This window comes from Cryptomeria japonica, chromosome 1, assembly GCF_030272615.1.
Source record: "Cryptomeria japonica chromosome 1, Sugi_1.0, whole genome shotgun sequence".
NCBI classification, from domain to species: domain Eukaryota; kingdom Viridiplantae; phylum Streptophyta; class Pinopsida; order Cupressales; family Cupressaceae; genus Cryptomeria; species Cryptomeria japonica.
Genome location: NC_081405.1, coordinates 540,429,963 through 540,453,609, shown reverse-complemented (window position 1 = coordinate 540,453,609; position 23,647 = coordinate 540,429,963). Strand labels below are relative to the sequence as shown.

General features: G+C 35.9%; 9 protein-coding genes and 6 non-coding genes across 15 annotated transcripts; 6 read left to right on the top strand and 9 right to left on the bottom strand.

The window, feature by feature from the left end:
• Positions 1–326: 326 nt before the first annotated feature.
• Positions 327–400, bottom strand: TRNAW-CCA (transfer RNA tryptophan (anticodon CCA)). Its single transcript has one exon. It is a non-coding gene; the product is annotated as a tRNA-Trp (tRNA).
• Positions 401–550: 150 nt separating this feature from the next.
• On the bottom strand, positions 551–624 carry TRNAP-UGG (transfer RNA proline (anticodon UGG)). The gene has a single exon. It is a non-coding gene; the product is annotated as a tRNA-Pro (tRNA).
• Positions 625–2,600: 1,976 nt separating this feature from the next.
• On the top strand, positions 2,601–5,464 carry LOC131057472 (photosystem II CP43 reaction center protein-like). Its single transcript, XM_059219785.1, has one exon. It carries the CDS (start codon positions 2,612–2,614, stop codon positions 3,833–3,835), a length of 1,224 nt encoding a protein of 407 aa, XP_059075768.1. The 5' UTR covers positions 2,601–2,611; the 3' UTR covers positions 3,836–5,464.
• On the bottom strand, positions 4,023–4,109 carry TRNAS-UGA (transfer RNA serine (anticodon UGA)). The gene has a single exon. It is a non-coding gene; the product is annotated as a tRNA-Ser (tRNA).
• Positions 4,990–5,063, bottom strand: TRNAM-CAU (transfer RNA methionine (anticodon CAU)). Its single transcript has one exon. It is a non-coding gene; the product is annotated as a tRNA-Met (tRNA).
• LOC131057474 (photosystem I P700 chlorophyll a apoprotein A2) lies at positions 5,361–7,834 on the bottom strand. The gene has a single exon (XM_057991656.1). The coding sequence runs from the start codon at positions 7,832–7,834 to the stop codon at positions 5,630–5,632; it is 2,205 nt and encodes a 734-aa protein (XP_057847639.1). The 3' UTR covers positions 5,361–5,629.
• Positions 7,835–7,859: 25 nt separating this feature from the next.
• LOC131057473 (photosystem I P700 chlorophyll a apoprotein A1) lies at positions 7,860–13,558 on the bottom strand. The gene has a single exon (XM_057991655.2). It carries the CDS (start codon positions 10,110–10,112, stop codon positions 7,860–7,862), a length of 2,253 nt encoding a protein of 750 aa, XP_057847638.2. The 5' UTR covers positions 10,113–13,558.
• On the bottom strand, positions 12,764–14,558 carry LOC131057492 (small ribosomal subunit protein uS4c-like). Its single transcript, XM_057991674.2, has one exon. The coding sequence runs from the start codon at positions 14,220–14,222 to the stop codon at positions 13,599–13,601; it is 624 nt and encodes a 207-aa protein (XP_057847657.1). The 5' UTR covers positions 14,223–14,558; the 3' UTR covers positions 12,764–13,598.
• On the top strand, positions 13,270–13,356 carry TRNAS-GGA (transfer RNA serine (anticodon GGA)). The gene has a single exon. It is a non-coding gene; the product is annotated as a tRNA-Ser (tRNA).
• On the bottom strand, positions 14,508–14,580 carry TRNAT-UGU (transfer RNA threonine (anticodon UGU)). Its single transcript has one exon. It is a non-coding gene; the product is annotated as a tRNA-Thr (tRNA).
• A 435-nt stretch (positions 14,581–15,015) lies between these two features.
• LOC131858048 (light-independent protochlorophyllide reductase subunit B-like) lies at positions 15,016–16,539 on the top strand. Its single transcript, XM_059210920.1, has one exon. The coding sequence runs from the start codon at positions 15,016–15,018 to the stop codon at positions 16,537–16,539; it is 1,524 nt and encodes a 507-aa protein (XP_059066903.1).
• An 802-nt stretch (positions 16,540–17,341) lies between these two features.
• Positions 17,342–17,925, bottom strand: LOC131858046 (photosystem II CP47 reaction center protein-like). The gene has a single exon (XM_059210919.1). The coding sequence runs from the start codon at positions 17,909–17,911 to the stop codon at positions 17,342–17,344; it is 570 nt and encodes a 189-aa protein (XP_059066902.1). The 5' UTR covers positions 17,912–17,925.
• Positions 17,926–18,840: 915 nt separating this feature from the next.
• On the top strand, positions 18,841–19,464 carry LOC131059305 (photosystem I assembly protein Ycf4). The gene has a single exon (XM_057992576.2). It carries the CDS (start codon positions 18,841–18,843, stop codon positions 19,462–19,464), a length of 624 nt encoding a protein of 207 aa, XP_057848559.1.
• A 219-nt stretch (positions 19,465–19,683) lies between these two features.
• LOC131875445 (chloroplast envelope membrane protein) lies at positions 19,684–20,811 on the top strand. The gene has a single exon (XM_059219758.1). It carries the CDS (start codon positions 20,006–20,008, stop codon positions 20,789–20,791), a length of 786 nt encoding a protein of 261 aa, XP_059075741.1. The 5' UTR covers positions 19,684–20,005; the 3' UTR covers positions 20,792–20,811.
• Positions 20,812–20,961: 150 nt separating this feature from the next.
• LOC131059298 (cytochrome f) lies at positions 20,962–22,330 on the top strand. Its single transcript, XM_057992569.2, has one exon. It carries the CDS (start codon positions 20,964–20,966, stop codon positions 21,927–21,929), a length of 966 nt encoding a protein of 321 aa, XP_057848552.1. The 5' UTR covers positions 20,962–20,963; the 3' UTR covers positions 21,930–22,330.
• The last annotated feature ends 1,317 nt before the right edge of the window (positions 22,331–23,647 follow it).

The window sequence follows — 23,647 nt, the reverse complement described above, 5'->3', positions numbered from 1 at the left end:
TATTTGAAATAAAATAAAACCCTCAATAGGGATTGAGATTCCGAGTCAATTTGAGGTACTATGTAGATTAGCTATTAATCCTTACCTATTCTTTTTTAATAAAAAAAAATATGATTGAAGTTTTGTTATCCGGAATTGTGTTAGGTCTAATTCCTATAACTTTGGCTGGATTATTTGTAACTGCATATTTACAGTACCGACGCGGTGATCAATTGGATATTTGATTTAGGACCATATTATGAAGGGGTCTCCTACTGATTCTGAAGGATCAGATTCCATTAGCTTTTTCAGTTTAAGTGACAAGAAGATCGGAAAAAAAGCAGAATCACGCTCTGTAGGATTTGAACCTACGACATCAGGTTTTGGAGACCTGCGTTCTACCAAACTGAACTAAGAGCGCTTTTTTTTTTTAAGCAAAGAAGGGCCTTTTTGACTCTTAAAACATTTTTGCATGTGGTATGCCTCAATCACCGATTATTGATGTTCCTTTGAATAAAAATCGCTCGATTTTTTTTCTTTTCTTTTATAAAAAAAAAGAAAGAATACTAGGTAGGGATGACAGGATTTGAACCTGCGACATTTTGTACCCAAAACAAACGCGCTACCAAGCTGCGCTACATCCCTTTTAATCGTGAGTATTTTCATTCAATATTTCATATTAAAAAAAAATCAATTTTGTTTTCCACATTTATCCGCCTTGATTCCCATTTGATTTCGTGAATAGACTGTATACACGGATCTATAAGATGTCTATTTATTGACAGTACTACTTGATTACTATCACATGTTCATGTTCTGTTAAAAAAAAAAAAAAAAAAAACCAACTTGTGCAAATATCTGTTTGCAGTTACTCATAAACTACGGATGTAGTTGACCATATAATATATCCATCACGATTGAGAAGGAGAACTTACGAACAATGCAAGATATAAAAACATATCTTTCCACAGCGCCTGTGTTAGCTGCTTTATCGTTGGGATTTTTAGCCGGTTTATTAATTGAGATAAATCATTTTTTCCCGGATGCCCTTATTTTTCCCTTTTTTTGACTTTCATTTTCCTCTCCCGCGAACCCGAAAGAAAAAAAAATGATGTTAGATTCATTTCCTTTTCTTCTTGGATAAAGAAAATAAATTAGATTCAATCTCTTTAGAATTCAAGGGGGGGAAGTTAGAATAATAAAAAAAAATATAGATCCAAAAGTTCCTCAAATAGTAAACTACTGAAAACTTTTAATTAAAGATTTTATTACGAGAATGAATTAAGTAATAAAATCTTTAATCATTCTTAGAAAACTTCTATTCCTTTCTCTTTCTTCTCTTTCTTCTCTTTTTTCCGAATTGAAAAGAAAAGAAGTAGATACAATATCCAAAGTAAGTTATATGGCCAAGGGTGGAAATGTAAGAGTAACAATTACTTTAGAATGTACTAGTTGTACTCAAGATAGTGTTAATAAAAAATCACCGGGTATTTCGAGATATACGACTCGAAAAAATCGACGCAATACTCCTCTTTGATTGGAATTAAAGAAATTTTGTCCTTATTGTTACAAGCATACTATTCATGGAGAAATAAAAAAATAGATTGAATCTATCATTTTGACCCAGGAATAGAAATATATCAAAGATATTTTTCTATCTTTGTATTTTAACAAAATATGTCACTGTCAATATTTCTTTTCGAAATATTTTGAAAAAAAAAAGTATTTGAAAGGTTCATAAAACAAACTATGAATAAAATGAAGCCATCTTTTCGGAATACATCTCCCTCTTTTCGGAATAGATCTAAGCCATATTTTCGGAATAGATCTAAGCCATATTTTCGAAATAGATCTAAGCCATCTTTTCGAAATACATCTAAGCGATTTTCCCCAAATCAGCAGTCTTTTCGAAAACGTCTATCGACAATTCGGCCTGGAGAGCAAATCGATTATAAAAATATTAGCTTAATTAATCGATTTATTAGCGAGCAAGGAAAAATACTATCTCGCCGAACGAATCGATTAGCGTTGAAACAACAACGCTTAATAGCTAGGGCTGTTAAACAAGCTCGTATTCTATGTTTGATACCTTTTCTTTCTTTAAAATGAAAAGTAATTAGAGCCAACTTGCTCCTACATTTAATCGGAGCTGGGATATCTAACAATTCTATAAATAAAAAGGATTATTCAAAAATGAATAATTGAATTATCTAAGTGGGTCCAAATTCATTTTTGTATTGTCTCTAGTTTCCCGGAGAATTTCCCCGGGAGATTGGGTTTAACTATTTCATGACACAAGAATATTTTCTAACATCATAGAGAAGCAATTATTATTTAATACAGCTATTTGCGCAAGTGTTCTACGATTTGTAAGCAACTGCCTTTTGTATAAAAATTGTATGAATTTATTATAAGAAACTCCATTCGCACGGGATGCTGCATTAATCCGAGTAATCCACAAACGACGAAAATCTCTCTTCCGCTTTAGTCTATCTCGGTGAGCGGAAACTAAAGCTCTGCTCTTCTGTTGGTTAGCAACCCTAAAAAGTTTTGAATGGGCTCCCCGAGAGCCTGATACAAATGCAAGAATCTTTTTTCGACGTTTTTTAGCTATATATTCTGGGCTGGAGCAATGAATCTATTTGAAGTGGCTCATTTTGTACCGGAAAAACCTATGTATGAACAAGGATTGATTTTACTTCCCCATCTAGCGACTCTAGGATGGGGAGTCGGTCCTGGTGGGGAAATCGTGGACACTTTTCCCTATTTTGTATCCGGGGTACTTCACTTAATTTCTTCTGCAGTTTTAGGCTTCGGTGGTATTTATCACGCACTAATTGGACCCGAAACTTTAGAAGAATCTTTTCCATTTTTTGGTTATGTATGGAAAGATAGGAACAAAATGACCACAATTTTAGGTATTCACCTAATCTTGCTAGGTGTTGGTGCTTTTCTCCTAGTGTTTAAGGCTTTGTATTTTGGTGGCATATATGATACTTGGGCTCCCGGCGGTGGAGATGTAAGAAAAATTACGAACCTTACGCTTAACCCAAGTACTATATTTGGTTATTTACTTAAATCCCCTTTTGGAGGGGAGGGATGGATTGTTAGCGTTGACAATCTAGAAGATCTAATTGGAGGACATGTGTGGTTAGGTTCCATTTGTATCTTCGGTGGTATCTGGCACATCTTAACAAAACCTTTTGCGTGGGCTCGCCGCGCGTTTGTATGGTCCGGAGAAGCTTACTTATCCTATAGTTTGGCGGCTCTCTCTGTCTTTGGTTTCATTGCTTGTTGTTTTGTTTGGTTTAACAATACAGCTTATCCCAGTGAATTCTATGGACCTACCGGCCCAGAGGCCTCTCAAGCACAAGCATTTACTTTTCTAGTTAGAGACCAACGTCTTGGAGCTAGTGTGGGGTCTGCCCAAGGGCCTACTGGTTTAGGTAAATATCTTATGCGTTCTCCTACTGGAGAAATTATTTTTGGAGGGGAAACGATGCGTTTTTGGGATCTTCGTGCTCCCTGGTTGGAACCTCTAAGAGGTCCTAATGGTTTGGACCTGAGTAAGCTGAAAAAAGACATACAACCTTGGCAAGAACGACGTTCAGCAGAATATATGACTCATGCTCCTTTAGGTTCTTTAAATTCTGTGGGTGGTGTAGCTACCGAGATTAATGCGGTCAATTATGTCTCACCTCGAAGTTGGTTAGCCACCTCTCATTTTGTTCTAGGATTTTTCTTTTTCGTAGGTCATTTGTGGCATGCAGGAAGAGCTCGTGCAGCTGCAGCAGGATTTGAGAAAGGAATTGATCGTGATTTTGAACCTGTTCTTTCCATGACCCCTCTTAATTAAACCAGAGATAAAACTAGATATTATCTTTATTGAAAGGCGGGATAGTTATATCCTTTGTCATTATTCTTCCAGCTGAATCCTTGTTGCTCGGCTATAGAATATAGCCGAGCATTTTTTTGGTACTGAACTAAGTTCTATCTAGGATTTTTCTTTTTTGTAAGTTAGGTTTAGTTGTTCGATGAACAAAAGGAGAGAGAGGGATTCGAACCCTCGATAGTTTTTGAACTATACTGGTTTTCAAGACCAGAGCCATCAACCACTCGGCCATCTCTCCCGAATTAGCATAACTCATTTTATGCTGACAGATAATATCTGTCTATAGGGCTATCAGTGATATATATATATATATATATCATGATGATAAAAATAAAATTGATTCTTTTATACTAAAAGAAAAATTTGAGAATTTCGATTTATTTATGATCAAATAAAAATCCGTAGTGCATTTTACTCAAAATTGACCGGATAGGGATCGAATGGTATAGCCTTTTGAATCTGTTGGAAACTTTTTAAGATCACAACCATGACTATTGCGTTCCAATCGTCTGTGTTTGCATTAATTGCAATTTCAACTCTACTAGTGATTGGTGTACCTGTCGCACTTGCCTCTCCTAATGGTTGGTCAAGTAACAAAAATGTACTATTTTCCGGCGTATCATTATGGATTGGATCAGTCTTTTTAGTAGGTATTCTAAATTCTTTCATATCTTAAGATATGTTTTAAGATCTTTTGGGTTTCAAATTTCCCTCTCCCCCCTCTCTAGGGGGCATCATAAATTATTCACAAGGGAATTTACGATAAATTTGAAAAAACCAGGTAATGAGAGTATTCAAGGGAGAGGTTTTTTTTATTAGTATGATTGATAATTGATCAATCAGTCTATTCAAATTGAAAAATTGACCTACATAGAATGGTAATATATGGGTATATATTATACCCATATATCGAGTCAAATGCGGGTATGGTTGAATGGTACAATTTCTCCTTGCCAAGGAAAAGATGCGGGTTCGATTCCCGCTACCCGCCCATCTGTAGTATAGAATAGAATTATGAATTAGTTATTCGTTTAGTCATATTTTTTATCTTCTTTATACATAAGGCCAAGATAAATGGGATGAACCATCCTTTTTGGATATAAAAACTTATTGTGTCTTTGCGGAGACGGGATTTGAACCCGTGACTTCAAGGTTATGAGCCTTGCGAGCTACCAAACTGCTCTACTCCGCGCTATCCCCTCATATTACCTTTGTTATAATACCCCAAAATGGGTACATCGAGCAATCCCTTGGGTATGCTATTCTCCCTCCTATATAGGGAGGGAGGATAGCATAATAATAACTTTAAGCAATTTTTTTGAACCTACCAACTCGATTTGGTCACCCCAGCCAACAAACATGCGTGAGCCATTTCACGGATTATATATCCGGATAATTCAAAGTCTCTATAATTGGCTCTGGGTCTTCCAGTCTTCAAACAACGTCGACGAAGACGTGTAGGTGCACTATTACGCGGTAGAGATTGTAATTTTCTATAAATATCCAATTTATCATCCAGTGATGAGACTTCGCTCATCTCTTTTTTCAAAGATTGGCGAAGCAAATTATATTTCCTTTCCAATCTTTGTTTCTTTTTCTCTCTTTGAATGAGACTTTTTCTTGCCATAATGATTCAGCTAGTTTATATAAATAATATAGATCAAATTTGAGATGGAGAAGTATTACGTGGATTACTCTTTCTTTTTATGCATAGAGATTAGATAGAAAATCTAAATATTAGAATAAAATGAAAAAGAATTAACCGAATTTGCCTGATGTAGAGGCGATTAAGAAAGCTGCATAGGTGAATATATAGCCTACAGAAAAGTGAGCTAATCCAACTAATCGCGCTTGAACAATGGAAAGAGCTACCGGCTTATCCCTCCATCGAACTAAATTAGCCAAAGGTGTGCGTTCATGAGCCCATGCAAGAGTTTCAATCAGTTCTTGCCAATATCCACGCCAAGAAATAAGAAACATAAATCCAGTAGCCCAAACAAGATGCCCAAATAAGAACATCCACGCCCATACAGATAAACTGTTCATACCAAAAGGATTGTATCCATTAATTAGTTGTGAAGAATTTAACCAAAGATAATCTCTTAACCATCCCATTAAATAAGTGGAAGACTCATTAAATTGAGCTACATTTCCCTGCCATAAGGTAATATGCTTCCAATGCCAATAGAAAGTAACCCATCCAATGGTATTCAACATCCAGAAAACTGCTAAATAAAAAGCATCCCAGGCCGAAATATCGCAAGTACCGCCCCGTCCCGGACCATCGCAAGGAAAACTATAACCAAAATCTTTCTTATCAGGCATTAGCTTAGAACCGCGCGCATCTAAAGCACCTTTTACTAAAATCAATGTAGTTGTATGCAAACCTAGAGCAATAGCATGATGAACCAAAAAGTCTCCGGGACCAATTGTTAAGAACAGTGAATTTTTATTATCGTTAATAGCACTCAACCAACCGGGTAACCATAAGCTTTTGCCAGCATTGAATGCTGGATCATTTGCTGAAGATAAGAGTACATCAAAACCATATAAGGTCTTACCATGAGCAGATTGTATCCATTGAGCAAATATGGGTTCAATCAAGATTTGCTTTTCTGGAGTACCAAAAGCGAGCATAACATCGTTATGAACATAAAGTCCCAAGGTATGAAAACCTAGGAATAAACTAACCCAACTCAAATGAGAGATTATGGCTTCCTTATGCTCCAACATTCTCGCCAATACATTATCCTTATTCTGTTCTGGATTATAATCTCTAATGAGAAATATAGCTCCATGAGCAAATGCCCCTGTCATAATGAATCCGGCAATGTATTGATGATGAGTATACAATGCAGCTTGGGTAGTAAAATCTTGCGCTATGAATGCATAGGCAGGTAAAGAATACATGTGTTGAGCTACCAAGGAAGTAACAACTCCCAAAGAAGCTAGAGCAAGACCTAATTGAAAGTGAAGAGAATTATTGATTGTGTTGTAAAGACCCTTATGCCCGCGTCCTAATAAGCCTTTCGGAGGAACATGTGCTTCTAAAATATCTTTTATACTGTGTCCAATCCCAAAGTTGGTTCTATACATATGGCCAGCAATGAAAAACACAAATGCAATAGCTAAATGATGATGCGCGATATCAGTTAGCCACAAACTTTGTGTTTGTGGGTGAAATCCCCCGAGAAGAGTTAGAATAGCAGTTCCCGCCCCTTTAGTAGTACCAAATAAATGACTACTGGAATCAGGATTTTGAGCATAAAGATTCCACTGACCTGTAAAAAGTGGTTCCAGCCCTTCGGGATGCGGTAATACATCTAAAAAATTATCCCATCTTATGTGTTCTCCTCTTGATTCAGGAATAGCGACATGAACTAAATGCCCCGTCCAAGCCAAAGAACTGACTCCGAAAAGCCCTGACAAATGATGATTGAGACGAGATTCGGCATTTTTAAACCATGAAACACTTGGTTTCCATTGAGGTTGTAGATGCAACCAACCCGCTGTTAAAAAGAGAGCAGAAAGAAATAGCAAGAAAAGAGCTCCAGTATAAAGATCTTCATTAGTGCGTAAGCCAATTGTATACCACCACTGATAAACACCGGAATAAGCAATATTGACCGGACCGGGGGCACCTCCTCGGGTAAAGGCTTCTACGGCCGGTTGACCAAAATGAGGATCCCAAATTGCATGAGCAATAGGTCTTACATGTAAGGGGTCGCGGACCCATGCTTCGAAATTGCCTTGCCAAGCTACGTGGAACAAATTACCAGAGGTCCACAGAAAGATTATAGCTAACTGACCAAAGTGAGAAGCAAAAATCTTTTGATAAAGACGCTCTTCGGTAATATCATCATGACTCTCAAAGTCATGTGCAGTAGCAATACCAAACCAAATACGACGAGTAGTTGGGTCCTGGGCCAAGCCTTGGCTGAACTTTGGAAATCTTGATGCCATAATGCTTTTCAAATCCTCCTAGTCATTATCCTACTGCAATAATTCTTGCTAGGAAGAACGCCCATGTTGTGACGATTCCACCCAGAAGGTAATGAGCTACTCCTACAGCACGTCCTTGGACAATACTCAAGGCTCTTGGCTGGATAGCAGGAGCAACTTTTAATTTATTATGAGCCCAAACAATAGATTCAATAAGTTCTTGCCAATATCCACGGCCACTAAATAGGAACATTAAACTAAATGCCCAAACGAAATGAGCACCTAAGAATAAAAGGCCATAGGCAGATAATGAAGAACCGTAAGATTGGATTACTTGAGAAGCTTGTGCCCATAGAAAGTCACGAAGCCACCCGTTAATTGTAACGGAACTCTGTGCAAAGTTTCCTCCTGTAATATGAGTTACCACTCCCTGATCACTTATACTACCCCAAACGTCAGACTGCATTTTCCAACTAAAATGAAATATTACTACCGAAATTGCATTGTACATCCAGAATAATCCTAGGAAGACATGATCCCAGGCAGATACTTGACATGTTCCTCCTCTACCAGGCCCATCGCAAGGAAAACGAAAACCAAGATTCGCTTTATCGGGTATTAAACGAGAACTGCGAGCAAATAAAACACCTTTCAGTAATATTAATACAGTCACATGGATAGTAAATGCATGAATATGGTGTACTAAAAAATCCGCAGTTCCTAATGGAATAGGTAACAAAGCCACTTTGGCACCTACTGCTACCAAATCGCTGCCTCCCCAGGTTAAGCTGGTGCTTGTTGTTGCATCAGGAGCTGTCAAACTGGGTGCTAAAGCATGAGTGTTTTGTACCCATTGAGCAAAGATAGGTTGTAATTGTATAGCAGTATCTGAAAACATATCTTTAGGACGTCCTAAAGCACTCATAGTATCATTATGAATATATAGACCAAAACTATGGAAACCTAAGAAAATACATGCCCAGTTGAGGTGTGATACGATTGCATCACGATGTCTCAGAACACGGTCTAAAAGATTGTTGTATTGAGTAGTCGGATCATAGTCTCTTACCATAAAAATAGCTGCATGTGCAGCAGCGCCAACTATGAGAAATCCACCAATCCACATATGGTGCGTGAACAGAGACAGTTGGGTACCATAGTCAGTAGCTAGATATGGATAGGGAGGCATAGAATACATATGGTGAGCTACGACAATAGTTAAAGACCCTAACATAGCTAGGTTAAGAGCTAATTGAGCATGCCATGAAGTAGTTAAGATCTCGTAAAGACCTTTATGTCCTTCCCCTGTAAATGGACCTTTATGAGCTTCCAAAATATCCTTGAGGTTATGACCAATAACCCAATTGGTTCTATACATATGACCAGCGATTAGAAAAAGAACTGCAATAGCCAAATGGTGGTGTGCAGTATCGGTCAGCCACAGACCCCCCGTTACTGGGTTGAGTCCTCCGCGAAAAGTCAAAAAATCTGAATATTCCGACCAATTCAGGGTGAAAAATGGGGTCAATCCCTTAGCGAAACTGGGATAAAGTTGAGCTAAAAGCTCACGATTTAAAATAAACTCATGAGGAAGTGGTATCTCTTTAGGGTCCACTCCAGCATCTAAGAGTTGATTAATAGGTAAAGAAACGTGTATTTGGTGTCCTGCCCAAGATAGAGAGCCAAGTCCTAGTAACCCTGCTAAATGGTGGTTCAACATGGATTCTACATCTTGGAACCAAGTCAATTTTGGAGCAGCTTTGTGATAATGGAACCAACCAGCAAAAAGCATTAACGCTGCAAAGATCAATGCACCAATTGCGGTGCAGTAAAGTTGCAATTCACTAGTTATTCCGGATGCTCGCCAAATCTGGAAGAACCCAGAGGTTATTTGTATTCCTCGAAAACCTCCACCCACATCTCCATTCAAAATTTCTTGGCCTACTATCGGCCAAACTACCTGAGCACTGGGTTTAATGTGAGTAGGATCGCCTAGCCATGCTTCATAATTGGAGAAGCGAGCGCCGTGAAAGTACATCCCACTTAGCCAAATAAATATTATTGCTAATTGACCAAAATGAGCACTAAATACTTTGCGGGAGATCTCTTCCAAATTATTGGTATGGCTATCAAAATCGTGAGCATCAGCATGTAGGTTCCAGATCCAGGTGGTAGTATTAGGTCCCTTGGCTAGTGTCTTTGAGAAATGACCGGGTTTAGCCCATTTTTCAAAAGAGGTTTTAACAGGATCCCTATCCACTATGATCTTTACTTCTGGTTCCGGTGAACGAATGGTCATTGAGTTCTCCTCTTTCCAGACGAGACATGAGAAAAAACCCGCCGAATAAAAAAAAAGATATATTCTCAACTCGTTCCTCTCTTTATTTCCCAGTTCAAAACTAGAGCGACTATGATAGGGAAGTCGATTTGAGACAGGTGTTCATATTTATTATGACATATCTGATAGGTGCTTAATGGACCGTTGCGAGATATAAAACGTCTTTCCCGTCGAGTGGTAAAAAAAGATATCAATATTAATACAATCATTATCTTCATATCCAGATTTATTTATCCATATCTCTGGACCCATATGTTACAGATCACTTTTATAATTCAAAAGAACTTTGAATTGATAAATTATTAATGAATCTTTAATAAATTATATCTCTGGACGGGATTTGCCCATAGAGAAAAGATTTTTTTCATTAACGATCCATAGAAAGTATTCTTTGTTTTATTTTAAACATATTTTTTTATAATGACAATGCAATAAGAGAAGCTAATTCGCTCGAATAGTATGAAAAATGGATTTATCCTGTCTGGATAAATTTCATATTCTTGACGATTTCGCAGTATAGTAATCGAGACATTTTCATTCTCCAAAACGTCCTGTAATCTTTAACCGATTTTGTGCTTCGATATAATTGCTTGGAGCAAGCGCTATAGCTTGTTTCCAATACTCAGCAGCTTGATCAAACCAAGCTTCCGCAATTTCAGGATCTCCCTGTTGAATGGCCTGTTCTCCTCGGTCGGGATAGATCAACTTCTAAAAGTTTTCTTCCCTTAGAACCGTACTTGAGAGTTTCCTACCTCATACGGCTCAATCAACTATTCTTTAGTCCTTTACCCAAACTTCCAAAATAGAAGAAATACGTTCAGGTTAACCGAAAGAACAGAATGGGTCAATGACATGAGTTTCAAACTTCACTTTCGATAAATGATCAGGTTTTCTCCTTTCTCCCACCCTAAAAAAGATGAAGTATTAGAAATAAAGAGATCTACTTCAGATTAGATCAGATAAAAATCTTTTTAAGAGGTAACTATCTATGTTCTGTATAGAAATTTTGAAGAATACTTTCCTACCAGGAAAGTACTTCACGTCTTTAGGATCCGATGCTACACCACTGCTCAATAGCCTAGTAAATCAACCCTATTACATAAATTGAATCCTTTTTTTTGCCCATGAGCAGATTTGATCGTATCAGCCCGAACTTTCAATAATTGATCTTTATGGTGCTTTTTCCATCAATTGAATTGATTTTATTTTATCCATGGACTATCCAGGCTATATTTACCGATTCATATTTGGGCTCCTATGAGGGATATTCTTTTGACTACAGCTGATAAAAAACCGTTGTTTTGGACGGTGCATATGTAGAAAGCCTCTTTTTTTTTTCTTTTCCGTAGTTCTAAACGAATTCATTCTATAGTACAGATAGCCGCACGTAATGACAGATCAAGGCCGTATTATTAAGAGCTTGTGGTAAAGACGGGTTTCGTTCTAATGCCTGGAAATAATATTCCAAAGCCTTAGTATGTTCCCCATTACTCGTGTGGATAAGACCTATATTATATAATATATAACTTCGGTCATAGGGGTCAATTTCCGGTCGCATGGCTTCATAATAATTTTGTAAAGCTTCCGCATATTCCCCTTCGGATTGAGCTGACATTCGTTACGGTCGTTCATTCAATTGAAATGATCTCCGCTTCAAAACCGTACATGAGAATTTCACCTCATACGGCTCCTCCTTTTTTTACAGAATAAGGGAAGTAATCCATTAAATGGACAAAAAAATAGTTTCTTATATTATGAATTAACAGGAACTAGCGTATTTCCGATGAATCTCTAGCTATCCTTCTTGCAAAGATTTTTTTCTAAATACCAAGTATTTTAGCTTAGCACTATAAACATAACCTCTACCAATTTCTTTGTCCTTAACGCACTGTATTTTACGGGGATTATTCACTTCAACAGTCTCCGATGGTTCTAGCGGTATCCGAAATACAAACGAGATGGATGTTTGTTGCCTCAACCATTCTAACTAGCCCTTCATTAAAAAGGTTTTGTGTATTATAACGAAGCATTTGTGTTGTCGATTTTAACGCGTAGTGCTTTTTCCCCTATGCATACCTATCATATAGATTTGACCATTAACATCTATGTAATAGATATAACCTTTTGCTTAATACTAGAATCTCAGAAGATCAAAGCATCTAAGGCTGCATAAATCGGGGATACACGACAGAAAGAATTGTTCTATTTCTAAAACTCACCTTCACTAAGCGTAAGTTTTCTTTAACTTAACTTAATAAATATTCCGCCATTCTACGAAACGAGAAAAAGCAGAAAGAAAAAAATATCAAATCACACCATCTCTGTAATAGGTAAATGCCTTTTTCTCCCCTGAAGCCATTGGGATTATCTGCAATAATATATCCGCTACAATTGTGAAAGTCTTGTCGATAAAATTGTCATTTCTTTGAGATCTAGGCATAGTCAATTATAAATTTGATAATTTTTTTTTTATTCCCCATACGGAAATGATTCCATGAACAAAATTATATTCCAATGCACAATAGTATAATAAATGGATTTCCTTACGATCGCAAATATGTAAACATTATCATTTTTTCTAAATAAAGAAAAAATGGGAATATTTGAAAGAGTTCATTCAATTTATTGATGAACAATAAATTGAATTTTAGACAATGTTTATATCTATATATGCAAATTTAAGAAATATCGCACTCGTTTGCTCATGATCCCAAGGATCAAACGAGCAAGTAAACGGTAAATTGGTGAAGAGTCAATTTTCTGCTTTTTGATAAAATCAGGATCGTGTGTGTTCATACTTATTCTAAAACATAGAATATATTGAGTATAGTCATTATGATATAATTTGTACCATTCATTCTTACCGAAAAATGATTCATAATATATGTATATATAGGATCATTCTGGATCAATAGATCTGGCTTAATTTCACAATTGGATCGGCAATAAAACCCCGAATAAGATAAAATATCTTGAAATAAGAAGAAAAGAAGGAGTGTGGTAAAATACTCTTTTGTCTTTATGCCAGATTTCATAAATACTTTACTTATGCAAAAGTAAGTTATCACATAATAAAACTTGTTCTTTTCATTTTGTCGACAAATGAAGAGATCGTATAGGAAAGATGGCTGAGCGGTTCAAGGCGTAGCATTGGAACTGCTATGTAGGCTTCTGTTTACCGAGGGTTCGAATCCCTCTCTTTCCGTATATTCGCCTTAGTCTTTTTTGCATCGTTTTCTCATGAATCTAAACCCAATAAGATGCTTTCATCCTCCCGCAATATCCTTCTATTTCGGGATAGAGAAAATAAAAAGAGTAAAGGTATGGCAAAGGAAAAAAAGAAATATTAAAAATATAATTCGTCAATCAATGTATTATTGACAATGACATTGTCATGTAACATACAGAGGGACAGATGCGCAGAGATCCTTTCTTTTCATTCCCAATTTAAACTCGACGGGAATAGTATTCTACGACCAATAATTCATTAATCTTCAAACCGATACGGTTATTATCTATTATTTTTTTAACTAATCCACTATATTGTGACTTTTTTTTAATACGATTTAAATGGGGTGGCACCCTCATCTTATCCTTCTGAAAAATATCTATATTGTTATTAATTCTATCTCTCAACCTTTGTTTATCCTTTATAGATATAAAATCTTGGGGTTTGCAACGATAACTTGGTATATCTACTATACGATCATTGACCAGGATATGCCTATGGTTGACTAATTGTCTGGCTTCAGGAATGGTAAGCGCCATACCCAATCGAAAAAGTATATTATCCAAGCGCATTTCAAGTAATTGCAATAGAACCTGACCTGTTGATCCCTTGGCTCTTCTAGCAATACGAACATATTGAAGTAATTGGCGTTCTGTAAGTCCATAATGAAAACGTAATCTTTGTTTTTCTTTTAGACGGACAGGATATTTAGAAGGTTTAGGAGGTTTAGAATGTTTTTTTTTACTAGGCTGTTCCGTTCTATTGGGTGTTTTCTTACTTAGTCCTGGTAAAGTTTTGAGACGATTTATTATTTTTAAACGAGGTCCGCGATAACGAGACATAAAAAACTCCTTATTTCAAGAAATGAACAAATAATGTTGGAAAGAGGAATAATATAAAGAGTACGAATATTGGAATTATTTTCTATAGAAATAGAGAAACAAATTATTTTTCAATTTTGTTTCTATTGTAGAGAGAAAAAAAGATATGTTTCAATCATTCATTTCTAGTTGAAACAGATTATGCCAGGGCAGACCCGGCGGACCGGCGATCAGAAATGGAAGAGTCTTTTCCTTATTTCATAGATTTCAACGTTGATAATGGAAGAAATGAAAAGAATAAAAACGAGCCAGCTATCGGGATCGAACCGATGACCATCACATTACAAGTGCGACGCTCTAACCTCTGAGCTAAGCAGGCTCATATGCATGCAGTATGTAGTCACATACTTATTGGCTTAAATGAAAAAATCTCTTTGAAATCGCTAGAATTATAGTGAATCGAATTAGAATAATGCAATTCAGATTAAAATGAAACATTGCGTCAATTGATATTAATTTATTAAAATAAAGCAACAATGGGGCGTGGCCAAGCGGTAAGGCAGCAGGTTTTGGTCCTGTTATTCCGAAGGTTCGAATCCTTCCGTCCCAGGTGGAACAGTATTATTGAAAAAAGAAATAAGAAGAAAAAAAATTCTTTTTTGATTTCTCATCCTTTCATAGACTATACTTATAGAACGGAAATATGATTTCAATAAGATCTAAATATAGAAAGGGATATTTTTGTGGTGTACGATGGGAATACAGATCAAATTGAGATAGAGATAAAGTCTAATTTATGAAATTAGCCTATTGGATGTACGCTGGTCCTGCTCATATTGGAACCCTACGAGTAGCTAGTTCTTTCAAAAATGTGCATGCCATTATGCACGCTCCTCTAGGAGATGACTATTTCAATGTAATGCGTTCTATGTTAGAACGCGAAAGAGATTTTACTGCTGCAACTGCTAGCATAGTAGATCGTCACGTACTAGCACGTGGATCTCAAGAAAGAGTTGTGGATAATATTCTCCGGAAAGATAAAGAGGAACATCCTGATCTTATCATATTGACACCTACATGTACCTCTAGTATTTTGCAAGAAGATTTACAGAACTTTGTGAATAGAGCATCCATAATTTCTGATTCCGACGTAATTTTTGCAGATGTTGATCATTATCAAGTAAATGAAATTCAAGCAGCGGATAGAACTTTAGAACAGGTGGTTCGATATTATTTAGATAGATGTCATAGACAAGAAAAATGGGATCAATTTCTAACCGATGCGCCTTCTGTCAATATAATTGGAATTTTTACATTGGGTTTTCATAATCAACACGATTGTCGTGAGTTAAGACATTTATTACGAGATTTGGACATCCAAATTAATCAAATAATTCCTGAAGGAGGATCTGTAGAAGAGCTTCAAAATTTACCAAAAGCTTGGTTCAATTTAATTCCTTATCGTGAAGTGGGCTTGATGACAGCAATGTATTTAAATAAAGAATATGGTATGCCTTACATATCTACAGCTCCCATGGGAGCTGTAGATATGGCGGAGTGGATCCGCCAGATTCAAAAAAATGTGAATACCTTGGCTCTTAGTTCATCGAGTAAAAGAGTGGATTATGAACCTTATATCGACGGACAGACTCGATTTGTTTCCCAAGCTGCTTGGTTTTCAAGATCTATTGATTGTCAGAATTTGACGGGCAAAGAAACAGTTGTTTTTGGTGATACAACGCACGCTGCTTCAATCACTAAGATACTTGTTCGAGAAATGGGGATTCGTGTGAGTTGTGCAGGTACTTATTGCAAACATGATGCGGAATGGTTCAAAGAGCAAATTCAAGGTTTCTGCGATGAAATACTGATCACAGATGATCATGCTGAGGTAGGAGATATGATCGCTCACATGGAACCATCTGCAATATTTGGTACTCAAATGGAACGTCATATTGGTAAACGTCTTGATATTCCTTGTGGAGTTATTTCTGCACCAGTTCATATACAAAACTTTCCCTTGGGATACCGACCCTTTCTAGGTTACGAAGGTACTAATCAAATAGCTGATCTAGTTTATAACTCATTTGCTCTGGGTATGGAGGACCATCTTCTAGATATTTTTGGTGGTCATGATACTAAAGAAATAATATCCAAATCATTGTCTACGGATATAGGCCTAATTTGGAATCCTGAAAGTCGACTAGAATTAAGTAAAATTCCTCGTTTTGCCAGAGAAAAGGTAGAAAGAAATACTGAGAAATTTGCACGACAAAAGGGGATTGAAACCATTACTGTCGAAGTAATGTACGCAGCTAAAGAAGCGTTGAATACCTAGCTCACTAGAGCAATGAATATATACATATATATATATTCAAAATGTATTATAGAAATTGAGTTAATGACTATTCATAATTACATATCCATTTTGTATCAGATCAGAGATCTATCTTATCATAAAAATGAGTCTAAAAGCATGTGGTAGAAAGCAACGTGAAACTTGAACGACATGATTAGTTCTGTGGATTATGGCATCCGCTATTTTGACTCGAAGATGCTCTTAGCTCAACATTTATCTCCTTAAAAAGATATGTTTAATAGACCAGGTATCAATTTCTTTTTTTTTTCAATTAGGGGCAGAATCTAGGGTTAATGTAAATTAAATCAACGAGCTATAACCACTTTGTAAGTTTACATCGAGCTAAAAAAAAAAAAATAGATGAAAGACGGCAAGTGGAGAGAAATATTCCACTCTATTAGTAATATTATCTTATTATTTAAGATAACTCAAGCATACTTGAGCTAAGAATACAGATTTTATCTGTCATTTTCCTTTTTTAATAATTAAAAGGAATAAGATATCTAATATTATCTATTTGTTCTATAATTAGGGAGATCCTAATTAAACAATTATTTCAATTACTCGAGCCGTATGAAGATAAACCTTCATATACGCTTTCCAGGGGGGGGGGTAGAAGGAGGTATTTTGTTTATCTAGCCCAATGAGCTACCTATCGAATTGACGTTAAGTCTCGAAGCGAACGAAGAGCTCTTCAGGAATTGAGTTTTTAGAATCCAATGAATAAGAATGAAACTCGTTTAATTTATAGTGCTATTGTTCATTTTCTCGAATTAGGAGCTCAACCTTCAGCTCCCCATGCCGGATTTACAGGCTGTATTTTTCCAGTTAGTCCATAAGGATCAGACACCCATATTCCAGGGCCATACAAACCCGTTACATGAAACGCTCCGAATCCGAAACAAGCTGCTCCTGAGAGGAATAAATGAATTCCAAAAATCTTAGGCAAATCTAAAGAAGGTTTTCCTGTACGGGAATCACAGAATACGTCTAGATCCCAATATACCCAATGCCAGATAGCTGCTAAAAAGCACAAGCCAGAAAACACAATATGTGCCCCGGCCACACCTTCATAACTCCAAATACCTGGATTAGATCCGGTTTCTCCGGTTATACTCCATCCACCCCATGAATCCTTTATTCCTAAACGAGTCATAAAAGGTATAACGAACATACCTTGTCTCCACATTGGATCAAGAATAGGATCGGATGGATCGAAAACTGCTAATTCGTAAAGAGCCATCGAACCGGCCCATCCAGAAACTAGAGCTGTATGCATTATATGCACAGCGATTAACCGGCCAGGATCATTCAACACGACGGTATGGACACGATACCAAGGCAAACCCATGAAAATACCCCTTTATCAGAAAAAGTAGACACTATGTAACTTTCTCGCATTAGAGACAGATTATGCTATGGAATTATACCTTTGTCTCAAAGGTGAACATCTATCTATTAATAGAACAGTTTCAAAAAATAGAATTGAGAAGCGGATATATTTTATCATTTATATGTATCAATATACAATGTGGTAATTGGTCCCATTTGTTTTGTATCAAACAAAGTAAAGTAATTAATTACTTTACAAAACACCCAATGAATTAGGTATTTTACGAAGAAAGGCACGTCCGCTTATTTGGTCCTATCACTCATTTGATCTTATAATCTATCTTTGTAATAGAAAAAAAAAGACTATTTAATATACTTTTAATATGATAATCAACTTTGATATGATAATCGACAGCTTACCCTCTTTTTTAGTCCCTTTGGTGGGCTTGTTTTTTCCAGCAATTACAATACTTTTTCTTTTTTTCTATACTCAAAATGACGAAATTTTATGAATCTGATCAATATATCACATAGATGCATTTTTTATAATATGAGATAAAACCTTGTTTAAATAGATCTAAATAGATATTTTTCTTTATTTAGATCTATTCATATATGATAAATAACAAAAAATGTAAATGTATATGGTATCATATGTATGAGACATATTCATACAGACCCGTGTGTGAAAGAATAAGTCTTTCTTACTTCTACTTCAAAATATGTTTATATACATTTGAATAGAGAGATTCGTATTTTTATTTGACTGATACAATGAAGTATTATTTTGATAGTCAATAAGTTAAGGACAAAATTTCCATGTTAAAAAAGAGAAGACAAAAAAAATAACATGGAAAAAGAAGAATATATATATATATATATATATATTCCTTTTTTTTTTTTTAAATGCTTATATGTATATGGCTAGTTTATTAATATAGCCGATTTATGAGAATGACTTCGGGGTGGGAGTCAAAATTTGTTCAATCCCTCAAATTAAATAGGACGCAATTTGTTATGAATCGTCGATCCAAATGGCTCTGGATAGAACCCATAACAGGGTCTCGAAAAATAAGCAATTTTTTTTTTGCTTGTCTCCTCTTTTTGGGTTCACTAGGATTTTTTGTGGTCGGAATTTCAAGTTATCTTGGTAGGAACCTGATACCCTTATTGTCATCTCAGCAAATACTTTTTGTGCCACAAGGAATTGTGATGTGTTTTTATGGGATTGCAGGTCTGTTCATTAGCTCTTATTTGTGGTGCACTATTTTGTGCAATGTGGGTAGTGGCTATAATAAGTTTGATGAAAAAGAAGGAGTTGTATGCCTTTTTCGTTGGGGATTTCCCGGAAGAAATCGTCGTATTTTCCTTCAATTTCGTATGAAGGATATTCAGGCGATCAAAATGGAAGTTCAAGAAGGTCTTTTTCCTCGTCGTGTTCTTTATATGGAAATAAAGGGCCAACAAGACATCCCCTTAACTCGTACTGAAGAAAATTTGACCCTGCGTGAAATGGAACAGAAAGCTGCCGAATTAGCCCGTTTTTTGCGCGTATCCATTGAAGGATTTTGAAATGAGGGGGGAAAGTCTTCTTAATATACAAATTGATAGATCTCGTATCAGTAGATACCAAAAAAAGTTTTGACATAACATTTTTCTGGGGGGAAAGACCATATAGCCAGTATATTTCCACCAACACGAAATGTTACTTATGGAACCATACCGATATTCTTTGGCAGTTCGCAAACACTCCATATCATTCTTTATCTATTAGAAAACACAGGTATAATATCTTAAAAGAATACAATGAAGTAGATGACTATTGTTTTTTACACCTTTTTTTACATATGCGCCCGAAATATTATCATCTCCTCTATGTACCAAAGAGTCCAGAATTGAACTTCAATTTTCATTTATTTGCCACTCAAATTGAAGCGACTCTTCGGGTCAAGAGTTAAATAAGAAAACAATAAATAGAAAATGAGTTCGGATCCAAGCAATTTTCAAGGATTGATCCTTCCTTTTTTTACTCTACTTCTCAGTCGGAACAAACCATCTTTCATCCGAAAGATATTTTCTTTCAAGGTCGAAGAATTACACAAAAGATCATTCTATGGATCTCATACCTCGTTCTATAATTCGTACTTTGTTCAGATTTTGGACAGAGCTAACGAGTCAATCGAGCTCGTTAGCGATTCACGAATTGGAAGTCGCCAAATATAAAACATTCGCTTCTCTACAATATCTTACATGTTTAATAGTATTGCCTTGGGCAATTTCAATTTCATTACAGAACAGTTTAGAATCTTGGGTTACAAATTGGTGGAATACTGGTCAATCAAAAAAAAATTTTGATTATTTACAAGAAGAAAACGCTATAAGAAAATTTGAAAAAATAGAAGAACTATTCCTGTTAGAAATAATGGTGAAAGATTATTCAGAAACGCCTTCACAAGATATTCGTGTAGAGATGCAGAAAAAGATGATCCAATTGGTCAAAATATATAATCAAGATTGTATCCACATCATCTCACATTTATTAGCAAATCTAATAGGTTTGGTTCTTCTAAGTGTTTGTCTCATTCTGGGTAAGAAGAAACTTGGCATTCTAAATTCTTGGATCCAAGAAGTCTTCTACAGCCTAAGCGACACAATGAAAGCTTTTTCTATTCTTTTAGTAACCGATCTATGTATTGGGTTTCATTCGCCCCATGGTTGGGAACTGATGATCAATTGGATCTTCGAAAATTATGGATTTGCTCATAACGAACGAATAATATCTGGTCTTGTTTCAACTTTTCCAGTCATCTTAGACACAATTTTCAAATATTGGATCTTCCGCCGTTTAAATCGTATATCTCCTTCACTTGTAGTAATTTATCACTCGATGAATGAATAACCAATGGTTTCTCCCCCATTTGACCCCCCCTCTTTTTTACTTTTTTTAGGGCGATACTTCTTATTTTTTAGCTTTAGGTTTAATATAGTAGCAGAATTGCAGGCAGGTAACTATGATAGTTACCTACCACCATTTTATTTAAAATAAAAGAATTGTAACAAAAAATTGAACTATGCAAAATAGAAAAACTTATGATGACTGGGTGAAAAAGTGGATAACTCAATCAATTTCCGTCTTAATAATGATAGATATAATGACTCGCACATCTATTGCAAATGCATATCCCATTTTTGCACAGCAAGCTTATGAGAATCCTCGAGAAGCAACTGGGCGTATTGTATGTGCAAATTGTCATTTGGCTAAAAAACCTGTGGAGATTGAAGTTCCACAGTCCGTGCTTCCTGATACCGTTTTTGAAGCAGTTGTTAAAATACCCTATGATAAGCAAATAAAACAAGTTCTTGCTAATGGCAAGAAAGGGACTTTAAATGTAGGAGCTGTTCTTATTTTACCCGAAGGTTTCGAATTAGCTCCTCCGGATCGTATTTATCCTGAGATTAAGGAAAAAATAGGTGATCTTTATTTTCAAAACTATCGTCCCAATCAAAAAAATATTCTAATAATAGGTCCTGTTCCTGGTCAAAAATATAGTGAAATTGTATTTCCTATCCTTTCACCAAATCCCGCTACTAATAAAGCAGCTCACTTCCTGAAATATCCCATATATGTAGGTGGTAATAGAGGAAGAGGACAAATTTATCCCGATGGGAGCAAAAGCAACAATACAGTCTATAACGCTTCAGCAACGGGTAAAGTAAGTAAAATTGTGCGTAAAGAAAAGGGTGGATATCAAATAACTATTGATAATCCATCAGACGGTCGACAAGTGGTTGACTTTGTACCTCCGGGACCGGAACTTCTTGTTTCAGAAGGCGAATTCATCAAGGCGGATCAGTCGTTAACGAATAACCCTAATGTGGGTGGATTTGGTCAGGAAAATGCAGAAATAGTACTTCAAGATCCTTTACGTGTTCAAGGTCTTTTATTATTCTTAGCATCTGTCGTTTTAGCACAGATATTTCTGGTTCTTAAGAAGAAACAATTTGAGAAAGTTCAATTGGTCGAAATGAATTTTTAGGCGCATAAAAGTGAATCTCCATCTTATGGATGATTCATGCAATTATGTAAATAAAAATTGCAATAATAAAGTCATACTTTTTCGGAGCCCTTCATTTGCCCCTTCCCTCTGTTCGAATATATTGATTGATTGTGAAGAATGAGGAGATATAAATATGTGCATCTTTAATAATGAGTGATTCAGGAACAAACTTGTTAAACAGTGAGTTCCCTAGTTATGCGCGACATTCAATATTATATATATGTTATCTTTTTTCACCTTGATTTATCATATTCAAAATCAATAAATCAAAGCATAAATAGAAGGAAGGAGAGAATTTGGTAATCTTGGCTTACTATTTTCGCTGATTTTATAACTTATCCTACTCCTTGAAAAAGTAAAAAGTAAAAATATATATATATATATATATTTACTTTTTACCATTATCTCGCCAAAGTCAGAGGAGCTTATTCGTTTTCTAATTTAATTTTTCCTTTTTGGACTGAAATGATAAAACTTTAGTTCTGCGAAAAATTCGGATTTGTTTTTTGCTGAGTTCCCGATTCTCCCCCAGTAATATTCTATTACCGGCAATAATACCGATTCTTCTTCCTTCCTAAGGAAGACCTGCAGTAATGCCGATTGCTCTCCACCGTTCCATAAGAACGATTGTATCCTCCTAAGTCAAATTAAATAAACTGTCTACTCGTAATTCGAGTACATAAATAAAAAGATGTAGTTTTTTTTTATTTCTACTAAATCAACCAGCCATAGCTGTGTAACCCTATTCCTAATAAATCAACCCCTAAGTAACAGGTCCAAACTAGAATAAATCCTAGAGAAGCAACAATTGCCGGTTTTTCCCCTTTCCAACCCCTGTTTATTCTAGTATGTAGATAAATTGCAAATATAATCCAAGTTATTAGCGCCCAAGTCTCTTTTGGATCCCAGCTCCAATAAGATCCCCATGCTTCGTTGGCCCATACTGCCCCGGAAAGTATACCTATAGTTAAAAGAGAAAATCCTAGACCAATGGCACGATAACTCAATTGGTCTAATTGGTTAGTAAATAACCATTTACGATAATTTATAAATGAAAGGCCGAAAGTATGCTTCAATTCCTTTTTTTCTTGGTCATGTGAATTCCCATTTTTATTGAAGAAAAAGGAATTCTTCACATTAATAAAAATCTTTTGATTTATTTGGGACGTAATGACCAAAAAAGCTATCGATGATAGGGATCCACATAAAAGAGTTGCATAACTGAGCAATATCATACTTACATGCATCATTAACCAATGAGATTGTAAAGCGGGTACTAACATTGCAGATTGCTGCATTTTATCTGGAAGACCTAAAGTAGCAAAACCATGAGTTAACATAGCACTTGGCGCGGTGATTGCACCTAACCACCAAGCATCCTGGCCCCGTACTTCTATAACTATATGAATCATGGAGGAAGTCCATGAAAGGAACATGAATGACTCATACAAATTACTTAACGGTAAATGCCCCGAATAGAGCGAACGAGTAACTAATACTCCCGTTATACAAATACACGTCACTATCATGCCCTTTCCTCCCGAATTACTTAGTTCTTCACTTTTATAAACTAAGGTTCCCCAATAAATGAGAGTGACAACAAAAGTAAGAGAAAAAGAGACATGAGCTGATATATGTTCTAGAGTTATAAATATCATAATAAACCCATTTATTTTATTTAATATAGGATTCGTTTC